This window comes from Lissotriton helveticus, chromosome 4_1, assembly GCF_964261635.1.
Source record: "Lissotriton helveticus chromosome 4_1, aLisHel1.1, whole genome shotgun sequence".
NCBI classification, from domain to species: domain Eukaryota; kingdom Metazoa; phylum Chordata; class Amphibia; order Caudata; family Salamandridae; genus Lissotriton; species Lissotriton helveticus.
Genome location: NC_136063.1, coordinates 1113384132 through 1113406467, shown reverse-complemented (window position 1 = coordinate 1113406467; position 22336 = coordinate 1113384132). Strand labels below are relative to the sequence as shown.

General features: G+C 44.6%; 1 protein-coding gene across 2 annotated transcripts in view; it reads left to right on the top strand.

Annotated features, from left to right (window-relative positions):
• Positions 1–22336, top strand: part of LOC144829014 (uncharacterized) — a 458030-nt gene that overhangs the window by 362369 nt on the left and 73325 nt on the right. For both annotated transcript variants that reach the window (XM_078687714.1, XM_078687713.1), the window contains exon 5: positions 8358–8487. In XM_078687714.1, coding sequence (XP_078543840.1) covers positions 8358–8487 — 130 coding nt within the window. The remainder of the gene's footprint in view (positions 1–8357; positions 8488–22336) is intronic.

Below are 22336 nucleotides of genomic sequence, written 5' to 3'. Positions count from 1 at the left end.
CATACATTATTATCAACTAATTCCCCCGTACATTTCGCGGAAATCCTAAGTGAAATCTTAAATATTTCTGATACCAATGGGATCTCAGGGGTATTTAAGACAGTATTTTCGATGGCATTAACACCATTCAAAGCCATACTGGGTATTTTTCCAGATTTCGTCCATTCGATTTTTGGCGGACTTCCCCTGATCCTGGGACTAATTGCAGGAATCCTATTCTTAGTCCTTATTTTTCGCTATGGCAACCCATGTCACAGACAAAACTCTTGCGACAAGGGAAGAAACAATCCTAGCCATTGGATACCGGGACCGGATATCAAAAATCCTGGGACTCTCCCGGCTTAGAGACCTGAACATGACTTGGTTTCTATCATTTCGACCAATGTGGCAAAGATGTGTTTTACCTGTATTGAGGTGTCTGCTATGCGGAGAAGAATGCGTGTTAGACACCTGTCTGACGCTACAATCAGATGCGCCGATGGATGCAGAAACATTGTTGAGCCCGATTAAGGTTCATGCTTTGTGCTGCCCTCAAAGGCTACCAATCCTGATGACGGCATTCGTGGAAGCTTCACCACTACGATTGATGGGTAGTGAAGTTCAAGATGAAAACAGCATCGAACAGGTACGACCTTCTGTCAGTAATGCAAATCAGAATGTCAATGGAGACAATCATGCACAAGAATGCATGATTACACCTATTTCCGAGTTAGTGGAACTTTCCCAGGAAGCTGTTGACAGTTTTTTCGAAAGCCTAAATGATATGATGTTCTCACCAGAACAGAAATAGAGACTTTTGAGCAAGCTCGCACACGGCGTTCCCTGAATTCGGCCTTCAACTTTAAAAATAATGTCACATGAACATTTTCGCTCCAGTTCACGGACAGCAGTTTTTTCAGCAGCCCCAAATATTTTTGCATATTTTTCGGGACACTATCTTCTGCTTAAAGTAAGAACTATTCTTAGAGAACTAAGGTTTCTAAATTTTAGATAGCTTATAGACATTAGCTGCCCGCTGGCATGTTCATAAAGATATTTTATTCTGTGATGGAATGGTCTCGAAACTTTTTTCTGTCAGAAACCATTTCATGTGTAATTCTCATATACCAAATAAGCAATAATGTATACAAATGCAGTTACTTTGGCATTTTTCTACAGCTTGAGTGCATACAATATATATGTCTGCAATTTTTCAGTATATTTGAAAATTTCAAAATGCATTTATGTATTTTGGGGTGGTAAGGTATACACACTACTCTATAGTATGTTGTACTATGTTATACTATGCCTAGATTAGTAAATATGTCCATAGTTAGCGTGGAGTGGGTGTCATGTATTCCTATAGGTCCTGAATCGATCCCCCTATTCCTGACCCTATTCTAGTTAAACAAACCAACAAGTTAACTAGCAGTCAGCCCATGAGGCAGAAAACCCCCATGATGCAGATACCGTTATCTGACGCAGTCACACTACGGCACAGGAACGTGTTATCTGATTAGGTCATAACGCTTGCGATCTAATTAGACAAGCGATATTCCTCCAGCCCCTGATAAGGCATACAGAGTTCTCATAACAAATCAAACCTATGACAACCTGGGCAAAACCCTGCGGCCATTGTTTTGATTTCACCGAGAACTTTAGTAAAAGAATGTGCTAACGAGCAAGTCGTATGACATCCTTATTGACGTATCTATGTCCATCCTTACGTCAATCTCGGCACCTTAAAGGTATAAATATTACCGATCTTGCCATATGCAAACACACGCGTGGTGACGAGACGGAGCAGCCATACTTGCCGAAGCCAAGAGCAGAGCAGACCCCGCTGGCAGCAGCCCCGCCTTCCTGACGCGCTGAGACGCGCTGCTTTCTCCTGCCGAGAATCCAGCACCGGCGTTTCCGGGTAGCCCTCGCAGGCAGCCTGGAATATCGAGACCAGAGAGAGAGATACCATTCCTCATTCATCCCAAATTCCAGGTACAGAACTGAATAACCCCTCACAGAGAATTCTTTAGTTATTCACTTGGCAAAAACAAACTTAACTTAAAACTGTAACTTTCTATTCCCGCCCACGTATTAGGCTTAGGTCAGGTACACGGGGTAGGCGTATCTAGAAACACCAGTTGAGTACGTTTAGTCAAATGTATATGTGTATGTAAATATATTTTATTCATTTTAAACATCATATGGCTTAGAAACCATATCAATGTTTTTACAGTATTATTTTATACTATTGCTTTTAATGTATGCACTTTACTTAGCTATAAGTATTGCAATAATATCGATCCATTTCTCTTGTATGAGAAAAGAGACTGATCAATAAATACCATCTTTTATTGAACACGCCCGTCTCTTCCTTTTCTCTACATTCTGATGAGACTAAGAATGCACGTACTGACTGAGTAAAATAAATTGCCTTTTGTTCACACGACTCTCGAGATTTACTCTTGATTACGGGAGAGCAAAGTTGTCATGTTCTATGGTTGTCAGAAACTAAATCCCTTCTTGTCTAATCAGGGAAGTTAATTCCTCCTTGAACATTCGAGAAAGTTTCTAGCGAACTCTGAGCTACGCTGGCAAACCCAAAACTTTAAGTCTAGTATCGACAGTAGTAGACCTAGTTAACGTCTGGCCTTGGCCTTTACTGCTGTAGGTATTATTCCAATGCGCAGAGCCTATTGGGAAGATAGGAACTACACTACACTTTAAAGAACTCTTCATATATGCCGGGATCTCGATGCTCATTACTAGTGGGTTATGGTCCGACAGGACCTTAAGGAGTCTTTTAATCTGAATCGCTAGCTGATTCTTTTTCCAGTTCTTCCTCTACTTCTCCGGCAATGTATAAACTACACTGGCTCCCTGTGGCAAAAAGAGTTATTTTTAGATGTCTCTGTATTGTCCACAGGGCAGTTCACAGAGTAGGCCCTCGCCTTCTTCACCATAAAATCAATCACTAATTGCCCTAGGAATCCCTGTACTCTGCCATGACCAATCTTTTAAGTGTAACTAAGTTCAAGAAATCCACAGTAGGGGGCTGTGTCATTTTAGTCCTGGAACAATCTACCTCACCCTGTGAGATTTATCCCTGATATATTTCCTTTTAGGAATGCCTTGAAGACATCCCTGTTCACAGCATAGGTCCATCTCCGCTGTTTGAATTCATATCACATGAGATGTTCTAGGTAGTGACAGTATATCTTACAGGTTGGAGTCACACTTTATAAATGTAACTCAATTCACTTCAGTCTAAAACACAGAGCCACCCTGAGAAGTGTGGGTGAATCCTGGGCCCCAGCAATGTGAGATCCAGACAAGTTTGCCAGCCTCCAGCATATGTTGATCCCAATGGCACCCAAAGGATGCCTTCTCTGATGATGTAATGATGCACTGGAATCAGTTCTAATTGTATAACTGTTAATGCACTGTACAACAGAGCCTCCGGGTGCACTTGAATCCCTACCCCAGCCACTCACCTTTGGAGGACAATCATGAGGACAATCATGTTCACAAAGTCAGCAACAATCTGTTGCTCTCTACTGATTAAGGAATGAATTCAGAAACGTATAGCTAGAGTACCCCCAGCACAGGCTTCACCATCAAGGGTGAAAAATTGAAGATTACTACTGAAGTAAGTGTTATCATTCCATGAATTTACCATGATGCATTAGGGCAAATTGAGTGCTGGAATGTGAGGCAATGTGCTCCCAGCCTCCTTCTGTTTGTAATGGCTCCCTTGAGCTACTGAGCTGACGAGTGTGTGTTGATGCATCTGCGCCCAGTGAGTGGTACAGAGACTTGAGAAAACCTTGGGTAGCATTTCCAGCATCCCCAGAAAGAATTGTTGAAGGAAGGAATGTATCCAGAAACACATGTCTAGAGTTACACAGCACAGGCTGCACTAACAAGGGTGAAAAATTAAAGACTGCTACTGAAGTAATTGTTATCATGCACGATGGATTGGGGCGGAATGAGTGCTGGGATGTGAGGTAGTGTGCCCCACCCTCCTTCTGAAAGTCAGTAAGTGTTCTGGGCCAGATACCCTCCTGGGCCATTTTGATTTACAGTGAGACTTTGATCCACAAAAGAGGGGCAGATCATGAGCAGCGGGAAGAGCCAATTTTTGGATGCTTCCGAAGGTTCTGGTGGAATATGGCCTTTTTCTCCCACTGGCCCGCAATATCAGGGGACAGGTTAAAGGAGCCTATAAGTATTCTCACCTGAATATCCTCTTCTGGTGTTATGGGCTAAGGTAGTGCTGGAAGCAGCCCAAGTAACTGCCCAGACTAACGCACAAGGCCTACATGCTGGGCATCACTGCCACTGTGTGCGGGCATGATACCCCAAGGCTTCCTCATAGGAGGAAATGGCAGCAGAACTCCCCTGATGAAGGCTGGAGCCAGCCCTCAGTCTTCATAGTATGTACCAGCCCATTACCATTGTCAGTCCAGGCACAGTCAATGACCATGTGAAGTCCAGCTTCCGATTCACTGGGCCATAATCTTGCCATCAGCTGCAGCAGTTAATAGGTCGCAGAGATCTACACACCACATGTCCCCAGTGGTGTAAAATAATGTGAGGGGCCCCTGCAAAGAACAAGGAGGGGCCCGCTCCGACCACACTTAGGAGCTCTCAGGCCAGGGTACTGTGCTGAGTGGAGCCCCTGGAGCTCACCCCCTCCCTTCACCGCCGGGGCTGCGGGGGCCTTTGTTGTCCCACTGCATGTCCCTGGGATGTGGAATCTGGCCAGCCTAAGTAAGAGCAAATGGCTCCATCCGCTCTCAAGGTGATGGCTGACTTTGTCTCCAGTTGTCTGTTTTGTCCCAGGAAGCAGGATGGTGAAGGATGTTTGTCAGTGGATAACATGTCTAGAAGCGAAAATTTGCCGTCTTAACTGATTAGCTACATTGCGCCCCACCCACGCACCCAACCGTCGAACCAATGCCCCCCACCGCCACCCTTCGCACCTGGACCACGGTGACCACCGAAGACACAGCCCGCACGATGAACAACATCCACTCCGGATCACCGACCGACCCCTGCCCACACCACGTCTTCAACAAGGCCGACTCCACCATCGCACCCCAACTCCGGAACATCATCAACGCCTCCTTCAACACCGCCACCTTCCCGGAGAGCCGGAAGCACGCCGAGATCAGCGCCCTCCTGAAGAAACCTACAGCGGACCCCACCGATCTCAAAAACTTCCGCCCCATCTCGCTCCTCCCTTTTCCTGCTAAAGTCATCGAGAGGATCGTCAACAGACAGCTGACCACCTTCCTCGAGACGAACGGATCCCTCGACCCCTCGCAGTCCGGCTTCAGAGCCAACCACAGCACCGAGACCGCCCTCATCGCAGCCACCGACGACATCCGGACCCTGCTCGACAAGGGGGAAACAGTGGCCCTCATCCTCCTGGACCTCTCCGCTGCGTTCGACACGGTCTGCCACCGCACCCTAGTCCAGCGCCTCAGCAACATCGGTATCCAAGAGAAGGCACTGGAGTGGATCATCTCGTTCCTCGCCGGAAGAACACAAAGAGTCCGCCTCCCCCCGTTTCGCTCCGAGGCCACCGAAGTCATCTGCGGCGTCCCGCAAGGATCTTCACTCAGCCCCACCCTCTTCAACATCTACATGAAACCTCTCGCAGCCATCGCACGCCAGCGCAACCTCAACATCATCTCTTACGCCGACGACACCCAGCTGATCATCTCCCTTACCAGAGACCCCGACACCGCCAGAACCTGCCTACACGAAGGGATGAAAGATGTCGCCGAGTGGATGAAGGACAGCCGCCTGAAACTGAACTCGGACAAGACGGAAGTCCTCATCCTGGGATCTTCGCCCTCCGCCTGGGACGACTCCTGGTGGCCCCCAGCCCTGGGCACCGCACCCAAGCCAACCGACCACGCACGCAACCTGGGCTTCATCCTGGACCACTCCCTCTCGATGACCAGACAAGTCAACGCCGTCTCCTCATCGTGCTTCAACACCCTGCGTATACTTCGCAAGATCTTCCGATGGATCCCGACCGAGACCAGGAAGACTGTCACCCAGGCACTCGTCACCAGCCGACTGGACTACGGAAACGCCCTCTACGCCGGAACCACAGCCAAGCTACAGAAAAGACTCCAGCGCATCCAGAACGCCTCCGCCCGACTCATCATGGATGTCCCCCGACGCAGCCACATCTCCAGCCACCTGAGGAACCTGCACTGGCTCCCCGTCGACAAGAGGATCACGTTCCGGCTCCTCACCCACGCACACAAGTCTCTCCACGACCTGGGCCCCAAGTACCTCAACGACCGCCTGACCTTCTACACGCCCACCCGCCAGCTACGGTCCACCAGCCTCACCCTCGCAGCCGTACCACGCATCCGAAGAGCCACCGCCGGAGGAAGATCCTTCTCTTACGTGGCTGCCAAGACTTGGAACTCCCTCCCCATCCACCTTCGGCTGACCCAGGATCATCTCGCCTTCCAGGAAACAACTCAAGACCTGGCTGTTCGAGCAGTAGCATACCCCTCCCCCCAAGCGCCTTGAGACCCTTCCGGGTGAGTAGTGCGCTATACAAATGGCATGATTGATTGATTGATTGCAAATAGGATTAATTTTAAGGTTTAGAATTAGAGTTATGGGCCGGGTTAGGACAGAAGTTACTGTTCTAGTTATGCCAAAGGTCAGGTTAAGGGCGAAAGGTGGTATTGGTTTAGCACTATGGTGAGGGTTGGATTAGAGTAAGGGCAAATGTGAAAGGTTAGATAAGGGAAAATGAAAGGTTAAGGGTTAGGTTTAGGTTACATTCAATGATGGGTTAGGGTTAGAGTCAGGGAATGTGTAAGGGTTAGGGTAGGGGTTGGTGTTAGGGATGGGGTATGAGTTAACCTGTTAGAGTTAAGGTTGGGTTTACTATTTTTGTAGGGGTAACAGTTACATTTTACTTCTGAGGTATAGGTGATAACATTTTATTCTTTTACCGTATTTCACATTGAACTAGTCTTAAACCTTGATTGATCCTCACAGCTGTTTTTTACCAACACCTGTGTAACTCAAAATGTAATTCATGAAACGTTATAAACGTAGCCTGGAGAATTATAATAGCAGACTCAGCATCTGGTGTTCTCAAGTTCATCTCTTCAGCAAATTCCTCGCCTTTTTGATGTACTACCTCTGCAACTCATTCTACACCTTGATGTGGATTCTTGTATTTTCACTCTGCCAAGTACTGTTATACTGTTCCTGTAAAATGTCAAAGTCTCTCCTGGGTAAAACCTTGATTCTTCCTATGTAGGTCTTCCCTGGCAGCACTTAGATTCAAATGTGTTAAAGCAGATAGTGTATCTTTCCCAGCCAGGCTTTAATTCTCTGCCCTACTCTATTGACAAGGTCAAAGACGAACTGCTTTCATGTCAGTAGAATATTGAATATGTATGTCTACTTGAGTTGTTTGACTGTTTCCATTTTCTGCAATCAAACAAAACGCTTCTAGTTCTGTGGCGGCCATGACGGGCAGCGTCACTGGAGCTATCTCAAAATCTCACCAATTGTAAATTCTCATGATAATGGATTAAAATTTCGATTCATTTGTTCAACGCCTCTGAATACGAAATAATATCATTCACATTTTGAAAAAGAGCACAGGGTGATATATTGCAGAATTCTTCCCTACACCCTGGTGTAATTATAGCCACAGCGTTGGTGTTCTCATTTTAAATTACAGTTCTGTGAGGTTTTTTTTATATGATTAGTTGAAATCCAACCTGCAATTCCACTGGGGGTGCCATGGAGGAACGGAAGAGCAGGCTGGGAGAGCGCCCAAAATAGCATGCCCTACTTCTAAATGTATGACATGATGACCTCCAAGCCTTCTCCTTTCAGTTTCTCTTGCCTCTATTGGCCCCCTTGGGGCTTCCCACGCAAGAACAAGCACACAGTCATCTCTGCGTGTCTTACATCCTCAGCCTCGAGCACTCCACATTTACAACTCGCTTTCAGTGGATTTTGATAGTGATGATTTGTCATATTGCATGGAGACAATTCAGAAATGTTTTAGTGCTAGCATCAGCCTGCAAGCCCGCCGGAAAATAACGTAAAACAACGTTGAGCATCTTATTTTCATGACCTTTTTTTTCTGACACGCATATACGTGCTCGGCCATGCACTTTCAGCTTTTCTTTTATGTCATTGATGCAAGACTTAAAAATGGCAACTTCACTATTATGCGTGTGAAATGAATATCTTTTTGGTGCTTTATATTTTGTGTTCCTAACTTTATTTTAAGAAACAGTCCATCACTTTGACCTTTATTCGGACAGATGTCATGGTCCCTTTAAAATGCTTATATTATTATATTTTTCCAGGCACCGGTATGGAGTAACTGGTATGGTGTGCAGGATGACACTTCTGTTGGAGAACCTTCTGGAACGTTGCCCCCAGCACCTTCCTATACGCAGCTAGAAGTGCCTCCACCGTATGAAGCAGTGTCTTCAGGTTAGTACTAACAGTAAAACCTTGTTATTCACTTGGGTGAGCAGGATATAAAGAAAAGCATTGAGACAAACAGAACATGATACATTCTTATAGTAATAAAGAAAAAAAGGTTTCACTCCACACTTGCATTTCTCTCATGGCCTTTATCAGCTCCGTCGCCCACCTGGCAGGATATATCAAGCATCAGAATATACCATAAGTAATAATCACATTTTTGAAAGTTTACGAAAGGTACATATTTCTTGCAGTTCCAGATTTGACTTCACCTAGCATTGATAATTTAATGTAAAACAAATGGAGTTTGGATGTAATGTATGCTTTTTTCTCCCGCAAGAACAAAAACATTTTTCATGCTTTTATAAATGGAACATTGAGGGTATTAACCATAAGGAATATTGTAAAATACTTTATTTTTCTGTATGACTTTCCCTCAAGTGAATTTTTGCCTCTTTCTCTTTTTTCTTTCCTCCTGTGTAAGTGCAGGTGAATGCATTCGATTGAACTATACATGTTTGTATACCTCATATTCAGCACCTGTAAATTTACACCAAAGCACCATAGAGCAAAGAGGTGTTTGAAAAAAAATCAAAATATGTTTAGCTTCATGCATTTTAACTCAAAATTCAAAAAGTTAGGACCAGATGTACGACCCTTACATTTAGTGACTCGCAAATTGCGTCGCTTTGCGACTCGCAAAATGCACTTTACAACAGTGTCTCAGAAACTGTTAGCGATTCCTAATGGGGTCACAAATTGCCAGCCTCATTAATATTCATGAGGCAGGTGATATTTGCGACCCCATGTGCAATGGCCAGCACTCAGAGGCTTGGTGGCCTGCTGGGGTCAGCAGACCACCATGTCTCTGACTGCTTTTTTAATAAAGCAGTTTTTAGGTCTTGCGACCTGCGTTGCACTGCGCAACAGTGCTTGCGCAGGTGAGAGTCCTTTTGTCCGGGGTTCAGACATGTGTGTGTTTTCTGTTTAGGGGCATGCTATTGGGCTTTGAGTGCTTAACAGCTTTGGGGGCAAATCGTACCTTTGTTTTCTGCTGCCCCATGCCCCCTGCTCCTGTTCCTGGTGCCGGTCTCCCCCGCTGCTGCAGCCTCTGTCATCCCCGCGCGGCCGCAGAGCGGGGGAGACTACACTCCCAGGAGCCTTTGCGGCAGGAAGCCGCACTCGCCATTCCGCACCCCAAGGCGCTTAAGAGCAGAGGAGAGCGGGTTGCGCCGGGCTAAGCCTGGGCAAAGGGCGGGCCGTCTGAGGCCGTCCAAGACGGACGAGACTGGGCTGGGCTGGACCCCTTAGTTTTTGCAATCCAGGACTCCCTCATTGCAACAAAGTAAGACGTTAAAGTGCCATTTTATCTCAGGCAAAGAGATACTGAACTCTTTTGCAGTGGACTTGATTCTTTTTAAATAGTTTTGAGGTTCTTTTCCTCTTATTTGTATTTCAAATCATATTAGCTTTGTGTACCTTTGTAACTAATTTGTGATTCTCTTCCCCTGCAATTATGTCAAAGCAGAAGGGAAATAAAACCTGCCTTGAGCATGCTAGCGCAACACTTGATAATTATCTGGTGAGAGCAGTAAGTGTATTCAATCAGGAAATAGAGCAGAACGGCGACTTTCACTAGATGTAGGTAGTTTGCCAGTAACGCCCCTTATATCCCCGGCAGAACCATTTGTAGCAAGCAGGGAGCATATCAGTTTAGGTACTGTATCGCCTAAGGCTTTAGCCCAAACACCAAAAACACCAACTACACTGGTTGATACTTCAAATACCTCAACCCAAAGGTCACCAGCCCCTAAAACTAGGAGGGGTTGTAGAAAAGCACAAACTAAGCGAGGTGTGAATAATGATAACAAGGGAGCCAAAACATTGCCCTCAAATGTACCAGGCAGAGAAGAACAATCGGGTAAACCTAGCAATGTGGCCTTAAATGACGAACAGATTGAGCAATTATTTAATATTATTTCTGTAAAACTTGAAAGTTTTATTAAACCCCTGTCCGAAAAATTAGACATTCTTTCTAGAGAGGTCACTAGGCTAGGTGGTCAATTATCCGCATACAGTGAATTAGTAAAAACTTCAATGGAAGCTGTGGATGAACACAGGGATAGCAATGACGTATTAAATATACCTAATCCTGTGGTTCAATGTAGCAGGGAGACGGATAAGGTAGTCACAGGCGAGTATAACTCCCAAACTGCTAGTGGTAAGAAGAACCCGGCAGTATTAGAACCTAGGAGTGATCACACAGCCACTGAAGTTAAGCGTAGCCACACTATTAATCTACCTCCCGATTGCGCTCCGTACGTGGCTGTTTTAACAAATGTGCCACCCCTGGAACAAAATGTGAACCAGAACCAGCCGGAATCCCATGACTCCCTTAAAAATAAAATGGTGTTCTGGCTTAATCAACAATGTGGGTTTCCGGTGAATTATTCCAACCAGATCCTTACCACTAGAAGGGTCAATTGGATTGGTAATTCCAACAAAAGCATTTAGAGCGATTGTATCATCATCAATTTTAAAAATCCCCATTATGCTGCAACCTTCCTGATAAGAACGAGTTCGCTACCATATTCTGATCACGGTATTACTCTACGTCCACTTGGTTTTTAGGTCGAGCAGGCCTGCATTCAATGCGAAGCATTGATTGCTGTCTGCTTCTAGACCTATTGTCAGCCGTATTTGGGAATGTGGACACGAGAGGGGCACGTGCGCAGATTTGACCTCGTGGGCGCGCACGGTGCCGTGCCCCTCTCTTGCCTCATATTCCCGTGCGCACACAGCCAGCCCCCACACCCACACCACACAGGCACACGTACACACGCTGCCGCCCCCCCCCCACACACATACAGACACGCACACATACACACGCCGCCGCCCCTCCCCCCCCGTTTAGTAAGGCTATAGGAATCATGTAGCTCAACACTGACACCCACCGCGCATCTTCACATCCCAATATTCGTTATTCGCGTCTGTAAATAAACACACTTTCTTTCAGCGCCTATGAGAGAATCTAACATAATTTGGGAATGATGCACAATTGAAAAACACACCAATCGCTTCAAAAGGCACAACGGATAGGAATTGACCGGTAGTTGACTCCAGCTATAATATGTTGTTGAATGGTAGGAGCGGTCAGGAAACTTCATTTGTAAGAGACCAGCATAATAAACGTAATATATGCGCTTTTCATTTTACAAGGAAACAGTTTAAAGATCTGATGTGTTCACTCTCTAGTACGACTGGACTGTAAGAAAATTAAATCGGATGTCACCGTGACTGCACCCCGCGTGTATGTATGTAGCATCTCCACTCATTGACCAGACATGCGAATCTGATTAGTCATTAATATAAAACAGGTCATCTGTTTAATATATAGACAGCAGTGCTATCCGCATATCTAGTTTACAGGAAGCGTGGATGACAAACCGTAAATGCTAAATAAGCGCTACAGCTGCATATTGCGCTATAATGCTTTTCCAAAAGAATTGTAAAGCCATTTTATTGTGCATATATATTAACGTGCAGACGGGGCACAGAAAGGTAAAAACCTGTATACTGGTCGTGAAATGAAAATATGTGCATGTATTTAATCAGTCTGAAGTCGTTAAAGAGTCAAAAGGTGCTATGGGGAGATGAACAGTCGATGTTGTTATTCGAACGAAAAACAAAATGGCGACAGAAGATTCCCCCTCCCCCTCTAGACTGTAATACTTTCCAAATAACGGCTTTCTTCTACAGCGCCAGACTTTCACACGTACCTGGGTCCGACCAGCCGAGGGAGAGGATTCCGGGAACACTGTCCCGGGGAGGCCTTTCAGGGACAGAGGATGAAGGCGGATTGGCAAAGCTGACGCTATTTTTTTTTTCTCCCCGTTCTCCCCCCCTTGAACTCTTCCCTGTCTCTTGAGTAGTCTCTCTTCACTGTTGTTCACCCTCTCCGTCTTTCCCAACGGCAATACAGGGAACAGCGCCGCGCGACGGCACGTAATGCAAACAGCTGAGTGCGATGGCACGCATAATTAGCGTAATACGGTCGCGAGACTGGTGTGTGGCAGGGAAGAGAAGGCGTGGCGTGGAGGGATATTAGCATAATTAAATCGAAAAAGAGGGACCTGCGGGATATATAACTTGGGTGCCATCTTGCATTGGTTGTGATTGTTGTTTAACCTAAAGGGAGTTGGAGGAAGTTGCTTTACGTAAAACCGTGCTGATGTTTTTACCAGGCCAACATAATCGCCATAGTGAAATGGGCTTCCTTATTTACCTTACAAGAATAACGTGGTAGGAAAGGGGGGTAAGATAGTGCCCATATTTTAATAGCAGTCTGTGACCAAAGGATTCATTTGGGGCATGGATAAAGTGCGTGTCCGTGCTACTAATAGGATGAGTTGGTTTTTAGAACCAAGACCGGACTGTTAAAGATCTACACGTAGCGCTCGAGCAAGTTAGAAATCTGTCAGCCGTCAGTGATTAGGTTTCTCTCCATATATGTTCTTTCAATTTTGAAACCTAATATGTGCAATGGGCTCATTATTCACCATTCCTTATGACCTCAGTAATGTCACTTTTAATCCTGTCAAGAAATCAGTACCAACTTTGTTTGCATAGGGACTGGTGCTTTAGTGTTGCCATTTCTGGCAAAGAACAGGATTCTGTGTCACCCTATTTCGGCGGTGCTCATTTTAATAAACACAGATGGGTGAAATACTGCATCTTTCCTGGGTTTCGAACCTGTGACCTGCAAATTACAAGCCTTAGCCATACACACTCAATCAGTGAGGTGACTGTACGGCATAACAAAGTGACTGATTCTGTGCAACACTGACAATAGGAGCTGAGCTGGCTTTGCAGGACACTGGGTAAAACAGTGATTTGGAAAGTATGGAATAAAAGCCATTGTTATTTGTAATATCAATACATCAAAGTCACGTAAATACAACACATATTGCATTACAAATGCTATAGGTGTCACATTTGCAAAAGTTAAAACTATTGGCATTGTAAATGACAAAGCTATTAATTGGGCTATTTTCAAAACCAACACATAAATAAAAAAATTGTCATTTACAATACCAATAGCTCTAACTTTCCTAATGCGAGACCTATTGCATTGCAAATGCTTGTTTCTATAGTCATATAATTCATGAACCTAAGGACAGAGCAAAGAGAGGTTTCCCCCTACCTGGTAGACGTCCTGATTTATATCCAATCTATGAGGTACCAGTGTTAAACCGGTTTCAAGCCCTAAGTACCCTAGATGCAAATGATTGACTTAACTTGGATTGTTTTATTAATGCAGAGGCAGCGTCCCCCAGCTCCGATGTAAAGGAAGGGGATATACTAGAAGAACCTGGGTCTCTACTTGAGGTCAACCCAAGTAATGCTGTAGATACAAGGGGAGGTCAAGATAATGACCAAAGGGCAGGGGACGTACCATTAGGAGATCTCACTCAAGCAAAGATTAGTACCTGTGGCAACAAAGGGATGTCCATTGTTAGTTGGAATATCGCCGGGCTGGCCTCTAAAGGGGATACACTGGGCTATATGAATTTTATCAACTCACATGATATCATCTGTTTCCAAGAAACATGGTGTACGGACCTAGTAAGCTATGATGGTTTTGTCTCCTAAAACCTATTAGCGCAGGGTTCTGTGTCCGGAAGAGCTAAAGGGGGTCTTTTGATATTGGTCTCCATTAATCAACCCTTGATTGTGGAGAGGTATCTGAGTGTTGGGGCTCATGTACAGATCCTTTGGTTGCATGAGAAGCATGGTCGCAATGTACTTTTATTTAATTTTTACAATAATATTTTTGATAATACACAACACCAAGTTGTGAAGGATTTAGATACTGCCATAGAGAATTTGACTGCAGAGGCAAATGTTATTTTCGATTTCATCTAGGTGGGTGATTTTAACATCCCGATTTGTGCAATGTCCACCCAAAAGGTCTGTGGGGTTAAAAGTAACACAGGAATGGACGACTTGCATTTCCGCCATAACCTCTATGGCGAGTCACTCAATAAATTCATGGCGGACCATGATTTGGAAATTCTGCAATATTTAAATGATGATCATGGCCATATTGTCCCCACATATACGGGTAGGAACACTAGTTCTATTATTGACCTGTTATTGTATCATCTAGCATTGTTTCTTATTGTATGGCCCCTAGGATTGAAGTAACCTCTCTGAGTGACCATAATTGTATCATCTTAGAAACTTCAATTTGGGTAGGCAGGATAGTCCCTCCTGTGAGAACAGTGGAGAATATCGAACCACATAGGCCGAGTGGAGTGAAAGTGTGTTGGAAAGGTGAAAAAACTGAGTATTATCGTTAAAGGGAGCTTAGGGGAAATTAACGATATTCTAAATTATGATAATGACTCAGATCGGGTTTTAGATAATTTTAGCAGCATTAATAAATTTATAGATGCAATATTTACTAGGCATGTTAAAGTGAAAACTAACCATAGCCAGGGTTGGTTTGACCATACTTGTACGGCACTCTTGACTGAGTTAAAACAGGCATTAACGACAAGGCCAAGGGATCAGAAATTGATCATCCAGCTGAGATTAGATTATAAACTTGCTCTCAAGCGTAAAATGGATGAGTTACAACAGCAGGCCTGGGAAACATTGACACAGGCTGTGGAATTGTCCAACTGTGCCCTCTTTTGGGCTACGGTTAAATCCCCTTTCCTTAAAGATGACTCTATCCCTGTGCTTACCTCTAATGTTACTAGTGAGGCCTGGGTATCCCATTTCTCCGCTATATTTAAATCTGATTGCCCTTATGGAATTAATTGTAGTTCCTGGCCGATTGTGCCTCTGGATATTACGGTTGCGGAGGTAGAACTAGGCATCAGTGCTAGTAAGGTGGGGAAGGCCCAGGGGCCGGATGGGGTCCCTATAGATGTCTACAAAGCTGCCCCGGCACTGTGGAGTCCTATACTATCAATTATATTTAATGCAGCTGTGAGTCGCGGGGCTCCATCGTCGTGGGGAGAATCCATTATAATCCCGATCCACAAGAAGGGTGATAGGTCGGATGTTAATAACTACCATCCTATCTCCCTGTTAGACTCCTCAGTCAAAATCATGAGTAGAGTATTGCTGATAAGGTTGGAAGAATGGGCGGAGGCTAATGGGATTCTGGCTAGTACCCAATATGGCTTCCGGAAAGGCCGCGGTACTCTTGATCAGTGCATAAATCTAGATCTGTTGATCGGGAAATATACCCAGGCCAAACAGGGTTTTCTCTATCTCTGCTTTGCAGATTTAAGCAGTGCTTTCGAACTGGTGGATCATTCCATCCTATGGACAACCCTGTTAGAGCTTGGGCTTGGGGCCCCCGAGGGTATAATTTTTTTCTTAGACCGGCTGTATGAAAAATTGAAAACCAGTGTACGCTATGGCATAAGAGGAGAGTGTACTCCCAAATTTAGTGTCAAGAGGGGCATTAGACAAGGTTGTGTCCTTGCCCCCCTGCTTTTTACCTTGTTCATCAATGAAATAGATGTAGTTTTAAAAACCATTAATGCCGATGCCCCTCAGGTAAAAGGGATGGAAGTACCGGTATTGTTATATGCGGACGATGCCGTACTACTGTCTAGGACCCCCATCAGCCTTCAACGATTGATCAATAGATATTCTGTTTTTATTAAAGACAGGAAACTGCTTATCAATAAGAAGAAAACCCACACTATGACCTGTGGGGTAAGCCGAAAGAGGTCACATGTCTTTTTTTATAGATGGTCAGAAAGTGCTACATGTAGATACGTTCTGCTACTTAGGAATTACCTTTGCTAAAGACAGATCATGGTCCCATGAATTTACCAACGTCCGTGCTAAAATGGCTAAAAGTGCTCATGGGCTTTTTAGATTTGTGGCAAAGATTGGTGACAGACGCATCAGGGATATGATGCAGATCTACCAATCCAGACGTGTGTCAATCGCCTTATACGGGGCTGGGGTGTGGGGATATTGCCCTGATAGCTGCTTGCAAACCAAGGAAAATTCTTTCCTCAAAAAGCTATTATGCCTACCTACCTCTGCCCCAACTGAGCTGATACATAGAGAACTGGGGATTAACTATCTGTCAGATTTGATATCCCTAAGGCCCCTTATGATCTGGCGATCTATCTGGCAAAAGGAGGAGACAGCCTTTAATACATCTGTCATAGAGGACTATCTCGTACTGGACAACTTTCTTAAGATTCCCTGGTTAAAATACATTGTTTATAGTTTCCAGGAAATCTTTGGTTTAAATATATTGGTTGACCCGTATGCTGCCGCCGCAATACCCAAAAGTGAGCTGAAGTCAATATTTTAATGTATAGAGCCAAGAGGCGGGCGATCAGCAGTGGCCTATTGTCTTCCACCTTGTTTTATAATAAATACACTGCCAAGGAAGGTTATCATCTTTATCTAACCCAGGTGACTCGCCCTTCACAAAGATTTGTACTCATTAGGCTCAGGTTCGGGCTAGTACATTATTTGGTCGCTTTCCCCCACCTTAAAAAACACCCGGCCGGACCGTGCCCATGTGACGGCCTATCCAAGCAGAGCACATTGCACTTTCTCCTGCTATGCAATCTTTACATGAACTCATGTATTGTTTATCTAAAACCTATGTTTATTAAATATGGAGTCCGTTCTGTAAATGATGCAATACAATTGATTTTTAACATGCAATTTTCCGATGTTTGCTTTTTTACCGCTACTTTTTATACAAATCTATTAATGCCAGGAAAAGTATGATGTTTTAATTTTTTATTTTACTTTGTATACCTCTGCAATATTGATCCTACGTGTATATTTTATGTGCTTTTATGGTCATTTTTATATGTACCGAATAAAGCTTTATGAATTGAATTGAATTGAGTGCGTGTTTGGTTTCATCAGACCACGCAATAGGCCAAAGGCGGGTGCATTGCTCTGCCCACGGCCTATTGGTGTCTGTTACGCGCACCAAAGCCCATATGTTTTCAATTATCGTGCCCAGACACAGGCGCGATAATTGAAAACAAATGCCTCGCAGTGGCACGCGCACGCACCACTCACTGGCGTGTTTTTTTTCTTTTTACAATAGCGATTGCGAAAGTGATCGCTTTTAGTTGCGCTTTTAGAAATGGCGCAAACAAATATTTAAACTGTGAGGAAGAAAGATGGCTCTAAGATGACCCGTGCAATGATGACCTGCAACTTGACACACAATACGAAGCCTGCTGTCAGGAGCCTGATTTAAAGATTCCCTGTCACGAACAAGGAACGCACGGAACTTTGCCCAAAACAGAGCAAGGAAATGTGTTTGCTGTCGAAGGTGGTACGTCTTTATTTAGCACAGTCCAATTTGGTTTGCTTCGTCAAGACATTGGTTATTGCTTTAATTAGAGCTTTTCTGTTGGGTGCCATTTGTGACTGCAAGCATTATATTGCTATCTGAAACCCCCCACAACCCTCCGTTCTTTAAAACGGTCTAACAGTGTACTACACTATTGATTGTTGAGTATCAGTGTACACGTCTATACAAATGAAGGACACCCGGGGTGGACGTTCAACACTTTTAATTAGAAGTAACCAGTATTGCCTTGTGATATGTTATATTCAGTGCAGTAGTCCTGTGTTATATGATCACGGAGCCCGTGCCCAGCGCACTCTCTGATTCGCTGTGTGATCCTCTGCCTGCTCCCCCAGACAGGCAGTATAAGAGCCCCTTTGATGCGGCCCCAGGTGCCGCCCGTGCTCGTGGCTGGGCTGGGATTTATTATCACTGGGTTGATAGATGGCTCTGCTGTCTGGCGGGTTCTTCTCTTATGAACGGACCTGGGGGTGTCTAGCCGCCACTGTAACGAGCCCTCAGTGGGTTCTATTAAGACAAAACCCAGGTACCACTCCCCGGAGGAGCCCAGAGTCCGCGAGTGCGTGACTGTTTATCTGTACCTCTGAGGCTAGGAGGAGGCATCTCTTCCACCTGCAGGGGAAAGCACCGAGCACAGCTGTGCTCCCAAAATGGATGCGTCTGAAATAAACCACGAGAAAGGATGGGTCACATTTTAAACAAAACCGCACAGGTGCGTTAACATATCTAGTCACTTGGCTGTGAGCATCCGTACAGACTTACACTGTTTGTCATTTTAAATTCGGGACACCAGGAATGGGGAGGCAGTCTGCTGAGGCGGCACCACCCACAACTAAAAGCATACCCGAGGCCAATAACTGCCGCAAATAACAAACACTGTGACACTAAAACACACCCGAGACCAACAACTGCCGCCAATAACAAACAACGTGACGCTAAAACACACGGACAACAGCTGCCACCAAGAAAAAGCACCTTGATGATAAAGCATACCCGACAGCAAGTGCCACCATTAGCAAACACCGTGACAGTGATACTAAAAGACACCCAAAACAATAACTGTCACCAATAACAAACACATCGATGCTAAAACACACACGAGAATAATTAACTGCCACCGGTAAAAAAACAACGTGCTCCGAACAGTGAAACTTTCCGCACCTGAAGATTTTTAACAAACGCATTAGGTAACATTGGGGCATCAAAATAAAATACAGTGCCTGCCTGGCTGATGCCTTGTTTTAAATGCAGCACGTTTTCCTTAAAGAAAAACGGGCTGCATTTAAAACGAAAAAGAAAGTGTTTCTGTTTAATTTTTTAAGAGCAGGCAGTGGTCCCTGGGACCACTGCTTGCTCTTAAAAAATGTTTTTGCACACACTCACAAAGGGACAGGGGTCCCTTGGGAATCCCCTTCCCGTTTGTGAGTGGTTTATCACCTACTTGAAGTAGGTGGTAAACTGTGACTGTTTTGTGACTGCTAATGTGGTCACAAAAAATGGTACATCCTATTGTGACTCGCTATTAGGAAGGGAGGCCTCTTCCTAATAGCGAGAGTCGCAAACGCTATTTTGTAATTCACCGACTCACAAAATAGCGTTTGTTCATGCCAGGACCCTTTTTTGTGGTCACAAACGGGCCGACCGCAGAAATGGTCATACATCTGGCCTTTAGAGCTGTGATTTGCAAGTGGATCCATTCTTATGTGCAAAATGACAGAGAGACAATATAATTGTTTATTTTTTCATTTTGCGGTTTTGTAAAGTGTCACTCTGAAATAAGACCCATCTTGCAGGCTCATCTTAGCCAACAACGAACAAGACCGGTCACAATGCAGGTCTTTGCTGCTCAGGACGAAATGTTGATTAGCACCTTGAAACACTAAAGGGCATATTTCTCACATTAGTGGTGTAGAGCAGCAAGTCACCTTGATGCGCTGCCCTGCATCAGAGGGAAAGAGCAGGAATGTGTTGTATTTATCCGGTACGACACATTCCTGTCCTTTCCCCTTGTGCTTAAGATTTTGGCACATTCCCAGGTTTACATGTCCTTGTAAATCTGGTAATGCGTAAAAAACCATGGGAGTTGCCTGGGAACATCCACAGCAAGGCCCATGAAATGCCTCCCTTGCACAGAGCAAGGCAACAAAGCGAGTTGCACTGTGTTGTCTAACTCCAGATTTTTTAAACCCGTTCAAAGCCACGCAAAGTAGCTTTACATGGCTTCATAATTCTGACTTAGAGGTACCACTTTGCATGGTGCGAAAGTGACGCAAACCTCGCATAAATATGCCCCGGAGTATCTAAGAAGGTAAATTTCCATCTTCTAGAAATTAACCCTGGGCGGTGAACTCCGCTCCGCTCGCTGAGTTTACGGAGTTTCCCACACTCCGCGCTACGCAGAGCTTGCAGAGTTCTGTAAAACTTTTCCTAACTCGCAATCGTCAACGTCAAGTTGGCGAATGCGATTGAGGAAAATCAACCACCCGGTGAGATTTTTCCTTGTTCGCGATCGTCAACATCACGTTAGCGAGCACAAGCGTGGAAAATAAACATCCCGGTGAGATTTCTCAGCGTGGGGTGGTCAGGTTTCTCATTGCAAGTTCGCTATAAGAAACTGCTTGTTTGTGTTGAGAAAGCTGCCGCTCGAGTAAAAATCTACTCGAGCGGAAGAAAAGGGAAAGAAGGGACCACTTGCGCTGTGCAAGGTAAAGTTTGCGATGACTGCACAAGGTGGACAAGCATCCGCACTGTGCAATCACTGCAAACAGCATTTTTTTATGGAACTCCGCCACTTGCGGAGCTCTGTGTAGCGCAGTTGTTTTGCCGCTTCTCCGCGAACTCCACCCAGGCTTACTAGAAATATATTAGAATTCCCAATTTCAAAAAAACATTTTCGAACATTTTTTATTTCATCATATGAAGTGACATCGCACAATCTCTGACCTCCTGATGGCAAGTGATAACAATGTGTCAAAGCCTAGAAAGTGATTCATGACAGGTGATACACGAGGAAGTGATGCTAATTAAATACCTCTTGGATTAAAAAGCATCAACACGCTCACAAAAATGTTCGCAGTTTTGAAATATTGCCACGCAAACCTCTTTATGAAATATTCAGGTGAAAAAATAATTATGAATAACATGTGCTTGTGTCTGGGTTATTAGCGAAAGTTCATTGCTGCCAGCAGAGCCCAATCATACCGACACCTAGTAATTTGTTGTGCCATATCCTCCATTAGACATTCACACTGGACCCCACCTGGTTTTAAAGGATGGGAGTTGTTCCATCATCCTTTTAAATTGTCATTTTAGTGATATGTAATATAAGTCTTTGACTGTATGGCTAGCATTGTCATAGGCACCAAGTCACCTAGTTCCCCTTCATATCCTTTATATACAATACATGTCCTCCACAGTCCATCATTCTACTCAGTATCTCCTAATCTTCACCCGAGGCCTAAGCTCTCATCTTTCTCAGTATCTCAGCCCATCCTATCTATCTCCCTCAAGGCCATCTCTGCACATGCCCATTCTTCTTCCATGTACACATCTGCCTTCAGCCCTTCCTCTCCCTCATCCTCTTACCACCAGCCTCCAGTAGTGTAGTTCCTTTATTCTCAATAGGCTCTGCGCATTGGAATAACATATACTATAGATTAGACGTAGGACTTGGGTCGACTAGGTCTCTATTAGACTTAATTGTGAGTGCCAGCTAGCTCAGAGGTCACTAGAAACTTTCTCGAATAAACAAGAAGGGATTAGTTTCTGACAACCGCATAAACATGACAACTTTGTTTCCGAAGAATAAGAAATGTATCTCTAGAGGAAACAATAGATAGATATTTCACTCAGTCAATCGTGCATGCTTCGTTTCACCTGAGGTGCAGAGAAATAGAGAGACGGGCGTTTTCAATAAAAGTATTTATTGAACAGTCCTTTTTCTCATGCAGAGGAAATGAACTGCTACAATCGTAATGCTGGTTGCAAAGTACAATGCGTACAGTACGAAGAGTATTATAAAATAATACTGTAAAAGCATGATATGGTTTTTAAGCCATATAAAATAACATAGAATACATACAGTAATAAATAAAGACTAAAAGTACTCAACTGGTGCTTCTAAAATACACCTACCCCGGTGTAGCTAACCTAGGTCTAGTACAAGGGAAGAAGTAAGTGAGGTGTAGCTTAGTTTCAGTATTCTTTTGCCAAGAACCTATCCAAGAATTCTCTAAGGGTCTAATCAGCTCCGTACCTTGGGTTAGAATGAAGGAGGTCTGGTATCTCTCTCTCAGGACTCGATTTCCCAACAACCCGCAAGGGTAGCTTGGAAACACTGGAGCTTGATTTCTCAGCAAGAGAAAAGACAGCGTCTCTCTCAGTGCGTCTGCTGGAGGGTCGGCTTCCTTCGGCACTTGCTTCGGCGAGCTGTGTCGTGTAGATAGATAGTCGAACTGCTCCAAACCACCG